Source organism: Rutidosis leptorrhynchoides, chromosome 4 (assembly GCF_046630445.1).
Source record: "Rutidosis leptorrhynchoides isolate AG116_Rl617_1_P2 chromosome 4, CSIRO_AGI_Rlap_v1, whole genome shotgun sequence".
Classification (NCBI taxonomy): Eukaryota; Viridiplantae; Streptophyta; class Magnoliopsida; order Asterales; family Asteraceae; genus Rutidosis; species Rutidosis leptorrhynchoides.
This window is the reverse complement of record NC_092336.1, coordinates 367,297,617-367,322,789: the sequence shown is the minus strand read 5'-3', so window position 1 is coordinate 367,322,789 and position 25,173 is coordinate 367,297,617. Positions and strand designations below refer to the sequence as shown.

Genomic DNA, 25,173 nt, shown 5'->3' with positions numbered 1-25,173 from the left:
TTCAATAATGATGTGAGAAAATGGTGTAATATTTATATAGGGAAAAAATATATGAAAACTAGCCGTTAAACGGCTAGTTGTTGTTTAAATTCAATTCAAACAACGGTTGTATAGCCCACCGTCGCAGGCTCGACCTTGACCACCGACACCGAGATCGATGTTGTGCTGGTGTCGACCTACCGTCGATCTCACCGTCGGTTTAGGGGGGACGGCGAAATTGACTCCGGATACCGTGTGCTCTTAGAACTCAGACATCTCTTGGAAATTATAATCATCCCAATCACTAAGATATTTTGACATGGGTATTATAAAATGGTTCGAACCCAACCGTATTATATCCTTCTAATAAATCTCAAAAACTCTGTGATTATATGCAGCAAGTTAGATGTGCATCAACGATTTTACCAGTTTGAGCATTAGTATCACCTGTAGAAGTGCATCACTACTTAACCAAATGTGCACAAATAAGCAGAGCTAAATGACAGTTAGTGAATCTGATCTACTATAAACACACAAAACTTCAAAGATCACCATCTCTTGTTCTACACTGAAAAAATAAAAGTGAATTAAGCAAATATCCAATCAACATCAAATTATCATAATCATAATATAATAATACTCTTACTAAATTAGCATAGTAAATCTCTAATACCTTTTTGAATATGCAGGCTACCACTCTTATCTAGAGATATCCTTCCTGTTGCTAGATAAGTATACTGTGTCTCCATACGGTCTGCCAAAAAAAAACATAAACTCTCATCATCCCATGTCTTTAGAAACTGCCAAATGATATATTATCAAATATAATGGATATACAAAACCTTTTTTTAGAGGTTCCAAATTGACCTACTTTAAAAGACGAGTTATTCTCAATTATGCAGATGTTAACTACTGAAGGTAACTACAACAACAACAACAACAACAACAAAACCCAATACCACCTAGGTGGTGTATGGGGGAGGTGAGATGTAGACAATCCTTCCTCTATCCGAGAATAAAGACAAGTCGTTTCTCTACCCAGAGTAAAACTCTCAAAGTAGGGAAAGTCATCCCTTTCTCTATTCAATGGATGGAGAGATTGCTTCCGAGTGGACCTCCGGCCAAAAAGTAGAAAAATTTTATTTTAAGAATTAAAAAACAATAATAAAAGATAAAATTAAATAAAAAATTAAATAAAAATAAAATAGAGACGCCATGGAAATGGTAAAATCAAATTTCCATGGGTTTTAAAACCTGCCTGAAATTTACTTTAAGCTCTAAGGTCAGTCAAGTCGCCAATAAATCGACGCTTGCTGTCGACACAATAACTAGAGCCGTTACTGAAGGTAACTACGCGCAATAAAAATCATAGCTTGAGATTATATTTTGTACAAGAGTATCTTACCTTGGATTTTTTACATGAAGCAACAAGAAAATTAAAGCGATGAGTATAGATGAAGATCCAACGAAAATGTAGGCCACACCAATAAAACTGTTCTTCCCACCCAACCAGCTTGATGTCGACAATACAAGCATTTTTGTTCCACCAAAACTGTAAGTGTTATAATTGTTCATAAGACGTACTACTATTATGTCATCTTCTCCTAAATCCTCTTCGATTCTCCCGTATAATTTACGAAAACTTGGAAAAGCAGCTGTCCGCATCCACACAATAAGATCCTCTTGATCACTTAGCTGAATAATTCAACAAAAAAATTATAGCAGTTGCACTGCATATATAATAAATAAATTTAATTAAAAGAAAATTTGAATGAAAAGGTAAGCAACCTTGCCCTGATTTCCATTTAGGGTAATGTACTTTTTAAACCCCATAAAATATGTGCAAACATGTAAAAAACCTCAAAATTTCCTAAATTATCGATAACCATCTTTCAGTGTTTTATAATTGGTGTTGCCTGAAATAAAATTCGTAACTTCAGGATTTTTTTTTAGTTTTAGGTACATTACCATAGTGGAAAACGGGTCAAGTTGGGTCAAGAACCGAACGGGTTTGGGTCAAAACGAGTCATGGGTTGAACGGGTCATATTTTTCAAATGGGTCAAACGGGGCCGGTCTAAATGGGTCAGGTCGGGCTAGGTAAGATCGAGACTTGTTTCTCAAAGTTTCTTAAACTCGTGAAAACCTTTAGATAATAATACTTTTAAAATCTCGTAAAGATCCGTTAAGACCCGTTAAGGACCCGTTGGACCTTATATATTCATTAGGCTTCATATGGATCTAAATTGGACCCATTCTTAACTTTTTTATGGACCCAATTAGTTAAATACCTAACCCAATAGACCCATTTTTCAAGCTATGGGTCTCAATTGCGGGTATAACCACAATAGAAAACGTGCAAAAGTTAAAGGAAAATGATAAATGATTAACGTGGGACACTCACTGGAATAGTTGTATCTAGCTTTCCGCCACCGATGAAGGAGCTATTTTGGAAATTAAATGGATAAACATCTTCGCCAAATTTGTGATCCCGATCACTCTTCCATGCGATGTTTTTTCGTTCGATTTTCAGCTTTTTTGTCCCGCGTGAAAAGGAATATGTGTCATTAAATAAACTCCATGCAACTAATCCACAAGGGACTATTGGAAGACCATTTTCAAGTGCTAGAGGTTCACATGTACTTGTTTTGTTGTATCCAAGTCCATGTAATAGTTGATCGTCACTTCGACTTTTTACATACCTAAATCGAATGCAACATTGGATCAAAATACATAAATTAAAATATTTAGGGACTACTACACAGAACTAGAGAAAGTATGAGGGGTTATATACAGCTATTCAAATCCAATGAATGTGAATGGTAAACTTACTAACAACACCAATTCAAATTGACAACAAGCGGTACAAATTGTAAAAAACTATGTGACGAACTGATCCTGATAACAAAAATATATCATTTTGTGTCTAAAAATTACTAGGTTTCATATCATAGACTATTATTATAAGTGAATAATACAGCATAAAATTGATGGCATAATATTAAACGGGCAAAAAGTCAGAAAGAAAAGGTGTATAACTAACCGCCTGTGGTTTTGATAATAGTTGTCCAGCTGATAATAAATGTAAATTGGAGCTTTCATAGGTTTATGCACCTACAATATCCCAAAATGCATAAATACATGACTTAATCCCATAATTTAAGACCCATGGCATTAATACACATACTTAGTCAACTAGAAAGATGATATATCACCTTTAGATAACGGTGACAACTTTTTGGCATTGATGCATTCTTGATATAAGCTACCTTGTTGTTCTTAAAACTATCTGGTACACAATCAGCATCATATCTATCCACAATTTCATTAACCTGCAAGTACAACGTAAAGTAAGTCCGGTTTAATGTACTTCTAAAACAAAGTAAAACATATGATTACAATTACTAGAGGCGGAACACGATCTGGATGGGTAACATGTCAAACAACTAACTTCGAATACATTTGGGTCGGGTTGGATGTCACCGTCAAAACCTTCTGCCCAATTTCTCTAGATTTTGTTTGAAAATAAATGTGTATGTGTATTAATTACAATTCCAAAAAGCATCTAATTCAATTTGGGAGCTTGAAAGCAATAGACAGACACTTTCCGTAGACTTTTAACCCAATTCGACACCTTTGGCAGATTTCATTCTTACTTAAGTTATTGAGTATGGCAGAAACGACCCGTCAGGCCGTCAGAGTTGAAACATAACCTAAATCATCCCATTTTCAAGTGAATGGGTTGATAACCAGAAACTGCCACCTCTAACAATAGAAGAACATGATAAATAACTAAATCTTTTGCAAGAGAAAGAAAAAGTCAACTTTACACTTTGTGAAGCATGAAGAGAAATTAACCCAACAGGAATGAATATGATGCCCATAAAAAAGAAAGTTCCAATGACCTGAAATGTTATACAGATAATAATTAATGATAATGCCATATATCAACATCTGCATCAATTATTAAGTACTAGTAATCAAGAAACATATGTGGTATGTGTTTTTCCACTGACCCATGCGGGTGTTAATACAGGTTTACAAGCAGGGAGACTTTGTTGAGTGAACTGATGTATAGCTGCAGCACAAAAGTGAACATCATTAGGGTGATTTATTGAAATTTGTTAAATTATAGCATATTATTAAAAACTTAGATTAATATATATTTGAGTCATTCTCTTGAAACCTGAGGACTTGTTATAACTTGATGACAGTGAGGGATACCGAAAATATATAAACTTTCTATAAAAGGCGATCACAATGGCTATGAAGGTTATATGGTAAAAGCTTTAACATGTGTGAGGTTGACATTAATGGATATGTTATATGCTTCTTTGCAAGTTACACGTACAAGACATACAAAATGGTCATCCATTTTCTACAAAATGGCATCGATTCAAGTTTCAAAAAAATATCATTTCTCACCGGCATTTTTGACTGACGTGGCAACCATATAAGTCACATCGTCAAAAATCGGTGTCAAACAAGTTATGATAATAAGCTCATACACATACAACATCAATAATGGGCGATGATATGTACACAACCTAAAATTGTTATGTACACAACCATGATGTTTTACAGTGTTGTACAGTACAATATTGTAATGCATGAAGGTTGTGTACATAACAATTTTGAGTTGTGTACGTATCACTTCCCATCAATAATGGGCGATACAACTGAAACTTTCAAAGTTAAAACATACAGTACAATAGCATTTAGAGTCAGATCAATTACATTTTAAAGCACTAAAACCCTAGAATATGCGTGTAATCTTGAACAGGCCAAAATAAATAATTACCTTACTTAGAATTAAATAAAAATAAAAGGAGGTAAAAATTTATTACCTTTAGAACGGCCATTAATAACTGGAGTAGGGTGATTAGTTGATCCTCTTCCTTCATCTAGTGCATCCATACTAATCAATTCTCTCCCAATATCCTGCTATTATTCGAATCGAATATTTTAATTAATTAAATTAAATACAACAAAACAATAATAAATTGATTGGAACAATGATCCTACCATTGGTTAATATATAGTGAATGAGAACCCTGATAAATGAAACGCAACGGATCGTACGTAGCTCCTGTGATTTGATTTTAGGAAGAAATACAAGGAATCTAAAGTGGAGTGGTTATTAGGGATTGAATTGAATTCAATAAATAAAAAATAGTAAGATTATTTTTTATTTGATTAATTAATTAATATAAGTAATTGATTGATTAAATTAATTAGTAAGAGGAGCAGTTGGTTTTCTTGGGTAACAGGACGACGAATGGAAGTGTTTGGAATATGTGATTTTCTGGATTTGGAATATGTCACGTTATTGCGTCTTAACTCTTTAAGTTTATAAACCATTTTTTGGTAATATTTTATTTCATTTTATTAAATTCTCTAATACTCGTAACCTTTTAGGAAAATGATAGTGAAAGAGATCAAAAGTTTTCTTGAGAGGTTGTTTACTTAAAAATGTGTAATGAGAGTTGATATAAATGGCTATACGAATATTGAAAAACGTAGTATAATATAAGAGTATATGAAAAGTGCATAACATGAAACTGAATTTTGCTAACAGCAAACTTATGGTTGGTTGTCGTGTTATTGATATGTAGTATATTATTATTACACACTATGGTTACATGTCAGCTTCGGTGAAAGTTAATGGATATTACAAGAACATTATACGTGTTAGCGACATCTATAAGGTAGCAAAATCATATTAAATTATTATTTTTTATTAATTTTTTTTGTGTCATTATGAGTGAACCTCCATAGCTACAAATGACCAAATAGGTCATTCGAACTTAAAACGTCTAAGCACTTTTACCTAGTCGCAGAGCCACAACTTACTTTGAGGGGTCAATTGACACCACTCAATGTTTGTGTGGACTAGTAAATTTTAATAGTAATAGTGATAAAATAGCTGGACTCTAGAAATATGACCCCAACTCAATTTGTTCATGAACCATTTAATTTAATTTGATATTTAATACAAATTTAATTTAATTTGATATTTAATACAAATAACTTTTAGCGACTCTATGTCGAAAACCTTGGTAGTATTTTACACTTGAAGCCCATTTTATTAATATATTAATATATTTAAATTAAATCCACAACCCAATTGATAGAAAATTAAGGCATTAGATAATATTTAAGTTAAATAATCATCTGTACACCGCATACATCACATAACTCATTTACTCAAATACTCTATATATTTTTTAATTCATCTTCAGTTTTTTTCCTAGCAGCGGCATCATTAAATTTATTTAGTATACACTTAAATTAAATGGTAGCTATTCATATATTTTTCATTAATCGTTAATCATTTTTACTTATTTAAAATATTAGGGTTTATTGATTATTGAATTATAGGTTTTATGCTTAATATAGTTTAATAATCCTAATTTCTAATTATCATGTGTTGTTTATTTGATGTAATGTACATTCTATTTTACCGATATTGGGATGCAAGATATGCTAGAAAAAAATTTCTTTAAAAAAAAAGTATATTTTGATATAATCTTTTTAAAAAAAAATTCGTTAGATCGACGTGGCAACGCGTGATTGGTTGGTTCGAAATGCTGTTGACCCCACCCAACGGCTATATTAATTATTTCATCTTCTATATATACATATACACCATTTTACCTCATCTTCAACACTTTACTCTTAAATATTCTTTACTCTTAAATATTCTTAACATTTTGTCAAAAAATAATAATTATGTCTAACTCAAATCAAAGACCACCAAACCCCAACGATTGGAGATATAAATCGTACATGGGTGGTAGTTCATCGAATCCGAACAATCTTCAACAAATTTCAATCGTTATGCCCAATTATCGTTATCTCACTCCCGAACAACAACATCAATTTTATATGGAACAACAACTTTTGGAGCAACAACGTCTTTTCGACCAACAACATCAGGGCTCTTTTCAATCGATGTTGATGAATTCGATGACTCCAACAACGACTCACGATTCATCCTACCAAATTATTCGCATAGTCAATAAGAATCGATCCCGGAAACTCCTCAAGCACGTCCAACAAGAAAACATAAAAAGAAGCTAGGTAATTCGGTTTATTTTTATACATATACATACGGTATACATATACATACGGTATACATATACATACAGTATACATATGCAATACGTATATATATACATATATATACGTATATATATACATATATATACGTATATATATACATATATATACGTATATATATATATATATATATACACATATATATATTTGTAATGTTTGAAATTTATGTAGTGTCGAAGGAGAAGGAGCGAGATGATGTTCCGAATCAAAGGAATCAAACAAAATGGAGTGGTCTAGAAGAAGCGTGGTTGGCTCAATGTTGGTTGGATTCGTCCAAGGATTCGAAGAAGGGAAATTCACAAAAATATCAATCGTTGTGGCATACCATTTACAAGAAATTTAATAACAACAAATATGGATGGAACCGAGGTGACGATCAATTATCATCAAAATGGAGAAACGTCAACGCCTTTTGTGGTGCATATCAAGCCGCTTATAACGAGGCCGAACATACTTGGAGAAGCGGGGAAAATGATCAACAAGTCGAACAATGAGCTCATGAAATTTATGGAATTAATAATAATGGAAAAAAGTTTAACATGATGGAAGCTTGGCGGGTTTTGAAAAACAAATTAAAGTGGTACGTTCCGGGTTCGAATGTGCAAGTTAATTTGGACGCCGACGAGGAAGGGTTTGAGGTTCTACTTTCTCAAAACAACGATATTTTTGAGGAAGATCCTTTTGTGAGACCAATGGGCCGAGGGAAGGCAAAAAAAAAAAGGCACGATCAAACCATTCTACCGACTCTAGTCGTTCGACTCGTTCATCAAAGGCGGACGAGGCTTTGGAAGCTATTTCAAAGTCTAAAGCGGAAAGATCAAAAGGTGTTGAACATGCGAAAAAAACAAGAAACACTACGAACCGCTTTTGCAGGTGCAAGTATTTTGACCGTTAATGCAAGTGACATCAAGGACCCGGGTCACAAATCCTATATCATGAAACTTCAAAAATTGTACCTTGAAGAGTTTATGCATTTGGTCGACAAACCACCACAAGAACCCGACGCAGCCTCCGAAGACGACAACGACAACTAGTTTACTAGTTTATGTTTTTTTTTTTAATTATTTTATTTTAAGTATTTTTTTACATTTGTAGTTTGTATTTTTTTTTTTTTATTTAATGAACTTTCTATTTTAATTTTTATTAAATAATATGTTAGAAATAAAGAAAATGTAAAAAATAATAAACTGGTGGACCCTACTGAAAACTGACACAAAAAACTGACCCTGCTGACTCATAGTCAGTTTGCGTTTTTTAGGCAAAAAGCGCAAAAACTGCACGTGACGTCAGCGTCACCATTAGAAATGGTTTAATGAATCATAGTTTTTCAATTAAATTTATGGGACTTTGATACATTTTGGTATATTATTTTATTATTGACGGAACTATTGAGGGATAAGACATAAGAGAGAGCTATGGCCCTTCTAAATCTCTAGGTAATCTCTAATTATTTTGGCCCCCCTAACATATATTTTTTTTGGCCCGTAACATATATTTTTAAGTTCTAAAAATTCTGACTTCGCCACTGCATTTACCCTTAGAAACAAACGAAGCTTTTACCACTAGACAGCTATCACTAAAAAAACCATCCCTTGATAACTGTTCAAAAAGAAACATAATATTGACAACTGTTGCAGTATTCCTTGCATCAAGGATAGAAGTCATCATCAATTTGGTGATTATCAAAGTTTGAGGTATGAAAATAAACAGAAATAAGATATTTACAGAAAAACAAGCATTACCGCCAAAATTTTTATATCCAAATCCAATGTCTCCAAGTTAGCATCATGGTACTATATTTGCAAATTGAAATATAATACAAGAGTTGAGAGTTATGTAGATGAAACAAAATAGATGGATAACCTTCACCTCAAACTCCTTTTTGCTACTTGAGATCCGAATACTCACCAGTTACTCTGCACCATTCAACAAATTATATTTGACATATCCCATCAATATATATTGTAGTCATTAGTGAAAAATGATTTAGGAGAATGAGTTATATATCATTAACCTTAATCAATCAGCTAGAAGAGGGTTCGCTAGCCATTGCAACCAATCAAGATTGACCCTCTTCTAGCTGATTTTGTCAAATCTCCAAAAGAGGGGATCGGTTAATGAGTAGGTTTTTTTCATCCTTTTCCGTTTGAATGGCCTTAGTTGAGATTAATTGAGGTGGTCCGGTTTACTTTGTCGCTGAAATGCCAGCACTGTAAAACGTCATCGCCTCAGCTTGGCCGTACAAGTGACATCTCTTCTTTGGCTATGATAATGGATTTGGATTTTTTCCTGCTCTTCTTTCGTGTCCCTGTATAGTTTATAGCTTTCGGTCATTTTTGCTTGTTGAGCTCGAGCTCCTGTTGTAATTATCTATTTCGTGTATCTGTACCTTCATTTTTTATAATAATAGTTTGATCTTTCAAAAAAAAAAAAAATTAACCTTAATCAATACATAAGTAGAGAGACAAACTGTCAAATATGACACTTTAAAGTAAAGGAAGGAAAAATTGTTTGAAAATGCATCGAACTTTCACTAAATTCCTATTGTATGCATTCAACTCTCACATCTCCTATTGTATGCATTCAACTTTTTAAGTTGTGCTATTGTATGCATTAAGTAACTTATACTCCAGGTTTCAGGTTAAAATGTATAAATAATTACTAAAATAGTCCTTGAGATTTGCATCATTTTTCTATTTGGTCCCTAAACTTCAACAGATATGAGATTTTACATTCAGATGAACAAATAAATGCAAAATAACTCAAAAGAGAAAAATCCAATGACATACATGCCACGTCGTTTTCCCAAAAAATTGTTGAGCTTTAAGAAGAATCGATAATAAATTAATGACGAAATGAGGCGATCACTGATTGTTGTTTGATTGCATATCCTAATTTGATTGAACAATAATACAACAATTGAAATGTAAGGGTTTTCGATGGTTGATTTGTTGATGACAAATTGGGCATTCCACGTCATCAAAGGGTTGGGACCATCTGTTGTAGCCGACAACTTCAAATCAGCAACAATTGAATCAGGTCTGCTTCTTGGTTCATATCAGCAGGGCCGGGCCTGAAGTTTTTGATGCCCAGTGCGATGTGATTAAAAGTTGCCCTTGTCATGTTTAGTATTACGAGAAATTTTAAGCCTGAATTTTCTTTAGTTTACTACAAATACACTGATTACTTATTGCGTTTCTTATTATGGAATTTTAGCAACTATATAAACCTACTTAATATATAAAAATATTAATATAATTACAAATAGCTGCTTAAAATCATCTATTATCTATTAAAAAGTACCAAACTCGTACATAATAAAATTCGACCATTTAACCATTTGATGCCCTCTTTTGTGTGATGCCCGGTGCCGTCGCACGGCCTGCACGGCCCCAAGCCCGGCCCTGCATATCAGATTGTTCTATTTTCGGTAGATGGAATCAAACGAATCAAACATCGGTCAACATTATCAAACGGCAATGGTTATTAAAGACGATTGCGGCAACGGAAACTACAGACAAGGCGGATGGCGGCGACGAAAATTACAGAGATGGTGATGGCGGCAACGGGAATGACATGTACGATTCTGGAGAGCTTAAAGGATTGTTAGTTGTAGCAAGATTTCACCTTAAATCTATCTATAAACCAAATTCATATACTCCTCAAATATATCGATATCTTCAGAGGAAAGTGTGCTTGCTAGTGACTTCAGTTTGATTTTATATTTGTTTATACTTTAGTTTTGTAGGTCTGATAAATGTGCAGAAAAGGGAGTTTAAGATACAAAAGTAACATACACACTAACAATAAGTGTACTCATTTGAAAGATAATATACGAGACCCATTTGTAAATTGTTTGTTAGATAAGAGTAAGTGTAGTCATTTGAAAGATAATAAATGAGATCCATATTTTCTCTAATAATCTCTGTAAAAAAGTTCATTTTTTGGAGGTTGTAAAAATAGATCTGTATATATGAAGAGTTAATATGATATGATTAAGTGTGAATAATCGGTGATGATGAAAATGATGGGTGATGATAATGGGTGTATATGGGTGATGAAGAGTTAATATGATAATGGGTGTTTAATTGATTTTAAACTAGTTAATGAATGGCCCGTGCGTTGTTGCGGGTGCATTTGATTTTGTAGTCGATTAGTTGTGGGTCGTGGTCTAATTATGTAGTGATATTTACGCACACGGCATGGGGCTGTGTTAAATACGATTTTTAGCTTAGATGTGATTTTGGAAATCACCTCAAAATAATTATTACCAGAAGCAGCAGAAGTAAAAACATGGACAAAATTTGTACCAACATTTTGTTGATAAAAGTATTTCGAATCTAACGGTACTGGCGAAAAAATTTAACTCGCGCCGTGCAGAAAGATACGGGCTATCGTTGTGTTTAGTGTTTTTTAAAAAGTGTCCGTTTCGAATGTGCTTATTTTCGTTTTGTTGATAAAATTATTTCGAGTCTGACGCTGCTGTCGAAAAAATTTAACTTGCGGCGAGCGAGAAGATATGGGCTATCGTTGTGTTTAGTGTTTTTTAAAAAGTGTCCGTTTCGATCGTACCTAGTTTCGTTTTGTTCATAAAAGTATTTCGAGTTTAACGGTGTGATTGGTGAAATTTAACTCGGAGCGAGGAGAAAGATACGGGCTGTCGAAGGGTGTTGGTGAAGTTTTTTTTTTTAGTTTACAGTATTGACGGTTTAACCCCCTAGAGTTTGAGGTATTTTTTGTAAGGTGTTTATAGTTGGGGGGAAATGATGGAAAAGCAAGTGTGTAAAAGGGGTGTTACTGTTGTCGTTTTGGCCTTGTCAAACGACCAAATTCTCCATTATTCTCCATGAGTATTAGTATATAGGTTAATAATAATGATGGGTGATGATGAAAATGATGAATCAATAATGAAAATGAAAGCTGAGACTAATTATGTCAAAAATAAACATAAATGACTAACAATTAATATCTTACATACATGAGGGACTAATGATGAATAAATGAAATTGTGTTGACCTGAAACTTACCTGTTATAACAGGTTAAATACATACAATAGAACAATTTTAATAGTTGAATGCATACAATAAAAGATCTGAAAGTTGAATGCATACAATAAAAATTAAGTGAAAGTTCAATGCATTTTTAAACAATTTTCCCTTAAAGGAAATACTGACTTAAATTCATGTAAAGGTTAAAACAAGTAACATACCTATTAGACTGTTTCTAACCCTGCCCGTGACATCACAGGTAAAAGTGCACTTTTTGACCAAAAAAGTGTACAGTGACTCTGGCTGGACCATGTTAAAATTTAACCCCCAATAACCCAAAATGTCAAGTGTATGGTGTCAAATGTTTGTAGGGTCCACTAATTTATTTATTTTATTCATTTTATTTATTTTGTTCATTTTATCATATTATATTAAAACGTAAAATTATTTAAACTAATAACTTTATTCCAAAAAAAAAAAGTACAACGTTTAAAAAAAACACACCGAAAAAAAAAAAACAGAAAAACAAACATAAAAAAAGACAAATAATTAAATAAAACTAATCTTCATCGGATTGTTCGTCGGTGTCTAGATTTTGTGGTTTTGGTGGGTTGTCGAGCAAAGGCTTAAAATTATCAAGGTACATTCGCTTAAGCCTTGTGAGGAAGTCTCGTTGTTCCGGGTCGGTGATATCTTCGGTTTTCACCGATAAAACACTTGCACCCGTTAAAGCGGTGCGGAGGAGCTCTTGTTGATCTAAAAGTTTAATACTTTTAGTTTGTGCCTTTTTATGCTTCGAAATTGCGTTCAAAGCATCCTCCGCTTATGACGAACGAGACGATTGACTAGAATCGGAGTCATGTGATTTTTTGGCCTTCTTTTTAGCCTTGTCACGTCCCATTGGCCTACGAACAAAATCATCATCAAAAAGATAGTTTTGAGACAACGAAGGTTCAAAACTCTCCTCATCCGCACTAAGATCATCTCGACCACCCGTGCCCGGAACATGCCACTTTGATTTATCTTTCAACACGTACCAAGCGGCTAGGTTGTTAAACTTTTTCCCTTTTGTATTTAACACGTAGATTTGGTGGGCTCGTGTCAACACATCGACATCATTTGATCCACTTTTCTAATTGCGTTCCGCCTCGTTGAACGCCGTGGCAAACTCACTACAAGCCTTGTTGATGTTTCGCCATTTTGATGACAATTGGTCGTCACCTCGTACCCACCCATTGTTATTGTTGTTGAACTTGTTGTGAATCGTACCCCACAAAGAACCATACTTTTGATTATTTCCCTTTCGATTATCCTCGGACGAATCAACCCAACACTGAGCTAACCATGCTTCTTCCTCAGGTGACCACGCCGTGACCTTCTTGGTTGCCGGTGTGTAACGAACTTGATCCTCGCCTACAAATATAAACATACAATTAACAAAATACAACAAATACATATACATATACATGAAAAACAGAAAAAAATATATATATACGGAGTATACAAAAAAAAAAAAAAAAAAAAAACCGAAAACAAACAGAAAAAATAAAAACAGTTAAAAACGAAAAAAAATTAACATAAAAAAAATAATTTGGGACAAAAATTATACCTAATTAATAAATATATAAACATATACATATACTAACAAATACATATACATATACATATACATATGTACATATATTAATACAAATATGTAAATTCACATACAATTACAAAAAAAAAAAAAAAAAAAAAAACAGAAATATACAGCAGAAAAAAAAAACAGTAAAAAACGAAAAAAAAATAAAAAAAACAGGAAAAAAAAATACGAAAAAAATATAATTTGGAAAAAAAAATACCTAACTCGACGTTCTTTTTTTTGTGCTTTCGTTTGGCACGATCTTGTGTTTCCGGAACCGTTTCGGTCGGAGTTTCTTGCACCGTTTCTTGATAAATCGAAGTCACCGGGGTTTGTGTTGGTTAATAGGATTTGAATGCCGGATAAACCTTTGAATCGTGTAGTCACTTTCGCGATAAAGTATTTCGACCCTATACATGATTGCCTTAGGGTTACACGAAATCTTTATTCGGGATAAGACAAAGGCACAACTCCAATATAGGCAATTAAAATTGAAGTCAAGAACATAGATAATTTGTATATTGTGGATGATCAATTTTCCATCATCTTGAAATGGGAGACAAATACTCTTATTTATAGATTATGAAAGGTTATACATTTTGGCTCAAAAGTACCATGAATGGTCACACCTTTTGGCTAAAAGGTGTCCATGAATGGTTATAACTTTTAATGAAAAGGTGCCATGAATGGTTACACCATTCCATGAAATCTTACACCATTTCATTAAGGCTTACACCATTTCATGAATAGTTGTGTCTTTTGGCCAAAAAGACACCAACTAACAAACACAACCTTTCAAATATATGACTCTAGTTAGCTTAAACAAGCGTGTACTCCACACTCTCCTAACTTGTTATAGAGCTTAACTAGAAATCCATTTGTCTCAAGTAAATCACCTTATCACACAAAATGTCTGATGACACTAAAATCACCAACAATCCCCCCCATTTTAGTGTAATCTTTAGATTTACTTAATAACTTGAACAAACACACAAACTAATGCGTAAATGGAAATGTTCGTGAAGAATTGAATTTCCACTTAGTATATTATTTACGAGAATTCGAAAATCAGGGTGTTCGTGAAGAATTGAACCCTTCAATTCATTTGAAAACTATAAAATAATATACACATCAGTTTCTTACATTTCTCTAATGTTCATCTTGACGCTTTTATAAGCCATGCGTCCATATCCTTTCATGAGTATATAGGAAGCCAAGTCCAAGCTTCTTTGAAGCGGCAAAACTTCATACTCACATAGGTAACTCTTTTCCGTCTTGCACCCGCATATGCAATTTTTCAAAAGAGGCATTAAGAAGTTTAACTTCAACCTACTCCACTTACGGGTCTAAACACATATTTTGGGATCAGAATATTTATGTGTTTCAATCTTCAGAAAGTAAGCTTACCTCATTGAATTCAGCTCCTAGCGTTGTACTAGAAGGGAATTGGGCGTCTCACTTTGGAAGATTTAATGGACTTCAATCCCACAACATTAGCCAAATTTTGCGCGCTTCCGGCTAATGCTTTTGTCAAGTGACTTTACCAAACTTTGTTGTGGCCCCAACAAAATCTACATGCATAACTTCATTCGTGATTAACCCACGAAAAGCAGTTATGTCTAAGGCACAAGTGTCTAGACTTCACTTGTAAAATACATGCCTTAGTCATGTTACATCCCATAGCTAGGGATCACCATGAACTTTAATCTCATTTATTATGACTTCAATAAGTTTTTCTTTTCACAATCCTCTTATCCAAGGATTTATCAAATTCTTATTTTACTATAAGAAACTTGCGAGTACTTCAAGTTAACTAATTGATTAGTCATTGCACATGTCCACTTTCCACGAGTCACCAATGTAAACTTATAATTTATACACCCTTGATAATGTATCCACATTATCATTATGTATACAACTATTATCATTGCATTAGATGAAAGGATTATTATTATAAATATACCTTAGTCAATCTACTTCTAGAACCAAGAAGTAATGACAATAAGTTTATAATATCAATAATCACAGCATCATTCTTTAGATCCAAGATACCTCATCTATACCAAGTGTAAAGTCCTACAACTTGTAGATGCATAATCTTCTTGATCAATAGTAAACTCAATATAATTTAATATGCCTTAGGATCACCTTTGTGAATGAAACCATAATTCATGGTTGACTTTTACAAGTATTAATATACTTAAGTCACATCACAATAGACTTTTGCTTAATCTTTCAACACATATGCCATATTGGTCCCTTGATATAATCACATACATCATACCACCAATTCCAAAGCAAACCGGTATTTGAAACAATTAAGCAACATCTAATCCTCATTCCATATTAAACATATTTGATTCAATAACTTATACCATCTTGATAATCCATCAAATGGTTTCTGGACATACCTCACCAAGAATAAAGACTTTATCATTTATTAAGTAACAAAACACTCACTTCATAATCATACAAAATTGTTTTGTGACTTTTTCCAATGAATCAACTCCACCCGTCGAATAGCCTAATGATAGTTACATAATTAAAGACTTACCGACAAACACAAATCGTTCAACGCAATTTGAATTTGTGTTCAAAGATTTGAGGACAGTAGATATGTACACTCATATCCATAATAATTCTATCATATTAAAAGGAAGTCACAAAAGTTCAACCAGTTTCATGTTTCATTCATAAACATTGACTATTGTGCCAACAGTCACGAGTACCCTCGGAGTACCCCTTAGATCACAACTGTTGACTTTTACTAATCCATGAAACAAATAAAAGTAACTACCATTTTCAATAACCAGTAACTACCATTTTAAATAGTAGCAAAATGTGACGATTCCCAAAACAAGCATGGAAACAAAAATATACTTTCGGTAGAATAAAGAATTCATGATTGTTAAATTATAATTTACAAAGAAGTCATGAATATATTATTTGTACATCATATTTGCCTTTCGTTTTGTTTCAGCATGATATTGGCATGGGAAATCACATATCATGTCATCAATGAATATTTTGAAACATATTCATAATATATGCAGTCCCATGATCACAATTTATCCCAAATTGTATCATACACGAACCAAGGCACCGAAAATTTGATATTTTCTTTGATTAAATTGTTACATAGCATGTGTTTGTTATAAACAATAAAAGAGTGCCGTAAACTTCCATTTGAAGTTTACTAATTGGTTTCTATTGATTAAAATGAACCACATAAAATATATCAAACTTCATCTAGTACAAATCCATTATATATTCATAATTTCTTATTATCTGTTGCAATAGTCATGCAAAAATAAATAATAAATAATAAACATATAAAAGATGAATGGAATACGTATCTGGAATATATCTCATCTTGTTCCCATCATTAATATAGTTATCAACATGAGCACTCCATATCAAATCCCATCCAGTCACATGGAAGTCATATTTGATTTGTGCACGGTTGACCAAACATTTCGATGTCCTTGTCCACCGCCAAAATAATCAGTGGGGTGTAACTCTTTACCAATTGGGATTTTATAAATCATAAATACCATCCATTAAAACACGTGTAGGATCCATAGTCTGATGATTGTTCCACGATGTAAATCTTCGTCAAGCCTTTTCTTTTCATGATTAATCAAAGGTTTATCACTACCAAATACTTTATCGCTTTGTTGGTTAATAGGATTTGAATGCCGGATAAACCTTTGAATCGTGTAGTCACTTTCGCGATAAAGTATTTCGACCCTATACATGATTGCCTTAGGGTTACACGAAATCTTTATTCGGGATAAGACAAAGGCACAACTCCAATATAGGCAATTAAAATTGAAGTCAAGAACATAGATAATTTGTATATTGTGGATGATCAATTTTCCATCATCTTGAAATGGGAGACAAATACTCTTATTTATAGATTATGAAAGGTTATACATTTTGGCTCAAAAGTACCATGAATGGTCACACCTTTTGGCTAAAAGGTGTCCATGAATGGTTATAACTTTTAATGAAAAGGTGCCATGAATGGTTACACCATTCCATGAAATCTTACACCATTTCATTAAGGCTTACACCATTTCATGAATAGTTGTGTCTTTTGGCCAAAAAGACACCAACTAACAAACACAACCTTTCAAATATATGACTCTAGTTAGCTTAAACAAGCGTGTACTCCACACTCTCCTAACTTGTTATAGAGCTTAACTAGAAATCCATTTGTCTCAAGTAAATCACCTTATCACACAAAATGTCTGATGACACTAAAATCACCAACAGTTTGAAAGTTGTGAAATTGTTGGGCTTCATCAATTCGCCTTTGTTGTTCCAAAAATAGTTGATGTTGTTCGGGTGTCAATACTCGGAATTGAGGCGCGATCAACGGAACTTGATGATAGTTGTTCGGGTTTGATGAACCTCCTCCCATGTAACTTCCGTACCAATCGGGTGAAGTATTTGGTCTTTGATTTGGATGTGACATAGTATTTTTGAAGAAGATTGAAAAAAATTAAAATTGAAAAGGTTGTAGAAGTATAGGAAGAAGATGAAGATGGTAGAAGATGAAGATGGAAAGGATAAATGAAAATAGGTAAATTAATTTCGGAATTAAAAAAAAAAAAAATTATCAAACGGATATATATCCGTTGTATTCTCCAGCCAATCACGCGTTGCCACCTGTCCCTGACGTCCGTCTAACCCGATGTCAAATAGTGAACTGACGCCCCCACACGTCAGATTCTGACGCCGCGTTGGAGGCATCAGGGGCGTCAGATTGTGCCACCTCGGCGTCAGATTGTGCCACCTCGTCTGACGCGATTGCTTTTGACGCTGCGTTGTGTCCAGTCTTATATTGCAAGTATGCATCACCTATCGTTCCTGAGACTTTATTCCGTACCTTCCGCACACATATCTATAAATGAAATATAAGAAGAAAAAAAAAGTGTTAAGGAGCAACGCAAATAGATTATATGTACAATAGCTGAGCAGTACATGTAGCAATTTGATCCTTTTATTTATGAAAGTGTTTATTTGGGTCGTCTCTAATATTTAACAGGACAAACAATTCAGATAAAGATGCTTAAAAGAAAACGGGTCAAATGAGGCTCAAGATGTATTTTTAATGCATAAAACCTCCTATATTATCTTTACTCATCAACACCTTAAATTAACACTGAAATAATATAATTTTTGCAGTCATATCAGACAAGCTAATTGCTAAGAAACATTTAAGGGGGTGTTGGGAATTGCTATTTTCAAATTGTTATCTGCTAAAAATAAAGCATGCCAACATGGCAAGATGCTTATTTTTAAGTGCTATTATTTAATAAAATGAGCAAATTAGCAGATATTTATAAGGGTGTTTGGATTAGTTTATATGCTATAAAATCATTAAACCAAGTAAATAAGTATATAACAGCTTAAATAAGCAAATCCTAAACAAGATATTTTCAGACAAAAGTATTAACGGTCAACACGACCCGACATTTCACCGGTGACAAAAATTACCCATTTGGACCCCTTTCCCAATCCACCATATTGCCACACATAATGAGAAGCACAGTACCTGTACTAAATCCATTGCACCTGCCTCTGGATCCCTATTTCGATGAACAACAATTCCATTATCACATTTGTTAATAAAGTGTGCACTTCCACTAATGTCGTACATATTTGGAGGATTCCCAGTCCATCGCAGATCTAAATGACAGTTAGTGAATCTGATCCAATATAAACACACAAAACTTCAAAGATCACCATCTCTTGTTTTACACTGAAAAAATAAAAGTGAATTAAGCAGATATCCAATCAAAATCAATACTTATTAAATTGGCATAGTAAATCTAATACCTTTTTGAATATGCGGGCTACCTCTTAACTAGAGATATCCTTCCTGTTGCTAGGTAAGTATACTGTGTCTCCATACGGTCTGCCAAAAAAGATATTTTATCAAATATAGGTAAGTATAAACTCTCATCATCCCATGTCTTTAAAACTGCCCAAATGATATTTTATCAAATATAATGGATATACAAAACCTTTTTTTAGAGGTTCCAAATTGACCTACTTTTAAAAAGACGAGTTATTCTCAATAGATGTTAACCGATCAATAATAATCAAATCAAGCATACTGAGCCATATCTCACAATCCATATTTATAATTTATATTAGTTGTGAAAGTATAGATACAAAATATGCCTTTTCGAATCATAGAAATACTCTCATTGGTAACCACTGGGTTTACAAGTCATGACTCACAATAAACTTTGCTACCAATGCACATCACAAACAGAGCCATTTGACTTTTATTTGATTCAGACTCCATTATTATCCTTCTGATTCAGCCAATATCATAATCATAATCATCATCATGATTCAAATCACAAGTTGATTTCATCAATTTGACTATTATGTCCCATGTAGCAGCAAAATTTTATCACTCAAAAACAAAAAATAAGTAGAATTGAATCATATATAATCTTCCTATATTCTATTTCATTCAAGCACAAACATTAAAAGGTTAAAAAATAAAACTAATGCAGTACATGTTCTGATAATGTAATTGCAAACAAACATACAAATAACAAAAACCTTAGATATTAAGTAAAAATAAAGGGTACTACTCGAGGGTAACTACGCGCTATAAAAATCATAGCTTGAGATTATATTTTGTGTAAGAGTATCTTACCTTGGATTTTTTACATGAAGCAACAAGAAAATTAAAGCAATGAGTATAGACGAAGATCCAACGAAGATGTAGGCCACACCAAGAAAACTGTTCTTCCCTCCCAACCAGCTTGATGTTGACAGTACAAGCATTTTTGTTCCACCAAAACTGTAAGTGTCATAATTGTTCATAGGACGTACTACTATTATGTCATCTTTTCTAAATCCTCTTCGATTCTCCCATATAATTTACGAAAACTTGGAAAAGCAGCTGTCCGCATCCACACAATAAGATCCTCTTGATCACTTAGCTAAATAATTTAACAAAAAAAGTTATAGTGGTTGCATTGTATATTGTATAAAATCAATTAAAAGAAAATTTGAATGAAAAGTTAGGCAACCTTGCCCTGATTTCCATTTAGGGTAATGTATTTTTTAACCCCATAAAATATGTGCAAACATGTAAGAAACCTCAAATTTTCCTATATTTTCGATAACCATCTTTCACTGTTTTATAGGTGGGGTTTACTGAAATAAAAGTCTTAACTAAAGGATTTTTTTAGTTTTAGGTTCATTGCCACAAATGGAAAACAGACCAAAGTTTAATACCTTTTATGCATTCTTCCATTTTAGAGTAAATTATACTGATAGTTCTCGTGGTTCACATGAAATTACATGAATCGTCATTATCTTTTGAAAATGACACTCATAGTCCTTGTGGTTTTTATGTAATTACACCAACGGTCCTTATCTTTTAAATACTACACGGATTGTCCCTAACTTACTTAGAAGTGTAGATTGATAGTCCCGACTTACTTCAAATGTGCTTTAATAGGAAGGACCATCAATGTACACTTTTAAGTAAGTCAGGGAAGATCCATGTAGTTTCCGAAAGATAAGAACCATTGGTGTAATTTCATGAAAACCACAAGGACTATCAGTGTAATTTACATAAGGACGATTAATGTAATTTCATGTAAAACACGAGGACTATCAGTCTCTCTCCATTTAAGTATATCAGAAGAGTTTAGCAGTACAGGTGATGTAGTTAAGTAAAATGGTAAAAGATTAAGGCGGGACACTCACTGGGATGGATGTATCTAGCTTCCCCCCACCAATGAAGGAGCGATTTTGGAAATTGAATGGATAAACATCTTTGCCAAATTTATGAGCCTGATCACTCTTCCATGCAATGTTTTTTCGTTCGATTTTCAGTTTTTTTGTCCCGCGTGAAAAGGAATATGTGTCATTAAATAAACTCCATGCAACTAATCCACAAGGGACTATTGGGAGACCATTTTCAAGTGCTAGAGGTTCACATGTACTTGTTTTGTTGTATCCAAGTCCATGTAATAGTTGATCGTCACTTCGACTTTTTACGTACCTAAATCGAATACAACATTGGTAAAAATGCATAATATTAAAATAGTTAGGGACTACTACACAGAACTAGAGAAAGTATGAGGGATTATATACAACTACTTAAATCCATCGGATATGAATGGTAAACTTACTATCAAAACCAATTCAAATTTACAACAAGCAGTACAAATTTAAAACTATGCGACGAACCGATCCTGATAACAAAAATATATCATTTTGTGTCTAAAATTACTAGTTTTGATATCATATATGTGGTAAAAGTGAACAATACATCATATAATTGATGACATAATATTAAATGAAAGAAGTCTGAAAAAAAGGTGTATAACTAACCGCCTGTGGTTTTGATAATAGTTTTCCAGCTGATAATAAATGTAAATTGGAGCTTTCATAGGTTTATGCACCTACAACATCCCAAAATGCACAAGACTTACTCCCATAATTCAGAAAAAATTACGCCATTAATACCTGTGGTTTGTATAGATTTTCACGATAAAACCTAAACTATTTTTTTGCATGGTTAATACCTAGGTTTTGATTAAGTTTCTTGGTTGATACCCACACCTAACAGTCGTTACTTACTAAACTGTAACCCCTCACATGTGCCATGCATGTGAGGGTAATTTCATTCAAATAATTATAGTTTCTTGGTTGGTTGGTACCCACATCTACTGAAGGTTATACTCTTAGTTGAGCATCACGTGGGGGATGTTTTTTTATCTTTGCATACTGATTTCACAATATATTCAGATTAAAGGGTGTTTAAAATGTTTGAAGGTCTCCTCGGAGCAAATCGGATATGAACGTCGTCGGAGCAAATCGAGGATGAAGGTCTTGTCGGAGCAAAAAAGGAAGATGGCGTATAACGGCAACCTGGAAGGTTCCCTTGTAATAAAACCCATTAACAGATCTAGATCTAGAAGTGAAGAAGGCAATGTTGCGACATTCGTGTGGAGATTGGGTACAACGGCAATCTAGCCGAAATCCATTGCTCTGATTTTGTAGTAACATCCGGAGAGAATTTTTGTAACTACTTTTCCAGCAGTTCGCGTCGATTAGGCAGCGAACGGTGTCCGGTACTGAGCAATCGTAACTAATTAATAAACTTTTTTGACTTCTGTGTATCTCTGTATATAGCAATTTACATTAAGCTGTGAATAGGAAAAAAAAAATAATTTAAAATCATGGCAGCTATGGTGGTGGAAATTCAGGTGAAGAAGTTAAAAACTAATGTTGAGGGAATGACTACATGTTGAGAACAAGTCTTCTCTGGTGGCACCTATACAGGCAATTATTAAACTATTTGTTTAAATGGAATAAAAAAATGAAAGAGACTAAATTACCCTCACATGTGTGGCACATGTGAGGGGTTAACCATTAAATTTAGACGGCCGTTAGGTTGGGGTATGATCCAGGTAACTTAATGAAACCACGGGTACCAACGACGCAAAAATTAGAGTTTAGGTGTTGTGATGAAAATGTGAACAAACCACAGGTACCAACGACGTAATTTTTTCCATAATTCAAGACCCATTAATACACATACTTAGTCAACTAGAAAGATGATGTATCACCTTTAGATAACGGTGACAACTTTTTGGCATTGATGCATTCTTGATGTAAGCTACCTTGTTGTTCTTAAACCTATCTGGTACACAATCAGCATCATATCTATCCACAATTTCATTAACCTGCAAGTACAACGTAAAGTAAGTCCGGTTTTATGTACTTCTAAAACAAAGTAAAACAAATTAGGAGTATTACAATTACTAGAGGCGGCACACGAGCTGGATGGATAACATTTCAATAAACTAACTTTTGATACATTTGGGTCGGGTTGGATGTCACCGTCATAACCTAAATCATCCCATTTTCAAGTAAATGGGTTGATAACCAGAAACTGCCACCTCTAACAATAGAACACATGATAAATAACTAAATCTTTCGCAAAAGGAAAAAAAAAAAAAATTCAATTTTACACTTTGTGAAGCATGAAGTGAAATTAACCCAACAGGAATGAATATGACGCCCATAAAAAAGAATGTCCCAATGACCTGAAATGTTATACAGATAAAAATTTATGATAAAGTCATGTTAGATACATCAACATCTACATCAATATTATGTACTAGTAATCAAGAAACATATGTGGTGTGAGTTTTTGCACTCACCCATGCCGGTGTTGATACAGGTTTACAAGCAGGGAGCGTTTGTTGGGTGAGCTGATGTATAGCTGCAGAGCATAAGTGAACATCGTTAGGGTGATTTATTGAAATTTGTTAAATTATAGCATATTATTAAAAACTTATATTAATATATATTTGAGTCATTCTCTTGAAACCTGAGGACTTGTTATAAGTCGATGACAGTGAGGGATACCCAAAATATATAAACTTCCTTTAATAGGCAATCACAAAGCTATGAAGGTAATGATTAAAGCTTTAAAATGTATGAGCTTGACATTAATGTCGGTTGTAAGCAATAGTGGATATGTTATATGCTTCTTTGCAAGTTACACGTACGAGACATAGAAAATGGTGACCATTTTCTACAAAATGGCATCGATTCAAGTTTCAAAAAAATATCATTTCTCACCGGCATTTTTGACTGACGTGCCAACCATATAAGTTGTCACATCGTCAAAAATCGGTGTCAAGCAAGTTATATGATAATAATAAGCTCGTACACATACAACAGCAATAATTATAAGTTTAATAAATACAATTAAAACTTTCAAAGTTAAAAACATAATAGAAAATTTAGAGTCAGATCAATTACATTTTAAAGCACTAAAACCCTAGAATATGCGCGTAATCGTGAACAGGCCAAAATAAATAATTACCTTACTTGGAATTAAAAAAAAAATAAAAGGAGGTAAAAAATTATTACCTTTAGAACGGCCATGAAGAACTGGAGTAGGGTGATTAGTTGATCCTCTTCCTTCATCTAGTGCATCCATACTAATCAATTCTCTCCCAATATCCTGCTATTATTCGAATCGAATATTTTAATTTTAATTCAATTAAATACAACAAAACAATAACAAATTGATTGGAACAATAAACTACCATTGGTTAATATATAGTGAATGAGAACCCTAATAAATGAAACGCAACGGATCGTACGGAGCTCCTGTGATTTGATTTTATGAAGAAATACAAGGAATCTAAAGTGGAGTGGTTATTAGGGATTGAATTCAATAAAAAATGGTAAGAACTACGACTACTACGTATTTTTTAATGGGATATTCTAAAGCACCTTTTTTATCCTCACACACCTACTTTAACCTTTTACTCTTCTAAATTTCTAATAATAATCCATTTCTTTAAATTAGTGTGTGAGGATAAAAAAGTGTGTATGAGAATCATCCCCTTTTTTAATTAATTAATTATTTAATAACTAATTAATTAAATTAATT

At 33.3% G+C, this 25,173-nt stretch overlaps 2 protein-coding genes across 5 annotated transcripts; both read right to left on the bottom strand.

Annotated features, from left to right (window-relative positions):
* Window positions 1-313: 313 nt before the first annotated feature.
* LOC139843856 (putative ALA-interacting subunit 2) lies at window positions 314-24,972 on the bottom strand. 4 transcript variants are annotated; one of them, XM_071834020.1, is made up of 10 exons: window positions 24,824-24,972; window positions 24,645-24,738; window positions 3,994-4,055; window positions 3,808-3,882; window positions 3,193-3,309; window positions 3,021-3,091; window positions 2,382-2,679; window positions 1,385-1,674; window positions 653-733; window positions 314-547 (listed from the first exon to the last, which is right to left on the bottom strand). In XM_071834020.1, exons 1-9 carry the CDS (start codon window positions 24,824-24,826, stop codon window positions 679-681), a joined length of 1,065 nt encoding a protein of 354 aa, XP_071690121.1. In that variant the 5' UTR covers window positions 24,827-24,972; the 3' UTR covers window positions 314-547; window positions 653-678. The 4 variants fall into 4 exon arrangements, with proteins under 4 accessions (XP_071690121.1, XP_071690119.1, XP_071690120.1 ...); XM_071834018.1 differs by lacking the exons at window positions 24,645-24,738; window positions 24,824-24,972 and adding exons at window positions 4,825-4,921; window positions 5,003-5,275; XM_071834019.1 differs by lacking the exons at window positions 24,645-24,738; window positions 24,824-24,972 and adding exons at window positions 4,825-4,921; window positions 5,003-5,275 and having other exon boundaries at window positions 314-542.
* LOC139904656 (putative ALA-interacting subunit 2) lies at window positions 18,508-24,378 on the bottom strand. The gene is made up of 10 exons (XM_071886591.1): window positions 24,351-24,378; window positions 23,927-23,988; window positions 23,735-23,809; window positions 23,330-23,464; window positions 22,089-22,159; window positions 21,459-21,756; window positions 20,395-20,643; window positions 19,557-19,635; window positions 19,273-19,479; window positions 18,508-18,618 (listed from the first exon to the last, which is right to left on the bottom strand). The coding sequence occupies exons 1-7, from the start codon at window positions 24,376-24,378 to the stop codon at window positions 20,593-20,595; spliced, it is 720 nt and encodes a 239-aa protein (XP_071742692.1). The 3' UTR covers window positions 18,508-18,618; window positions 19,273-19,479; window positions 19,557-19,635; window positions 20,395-20,592.
* Window positions 24,973-25,173: the final 201 nt, after the last annotated feature.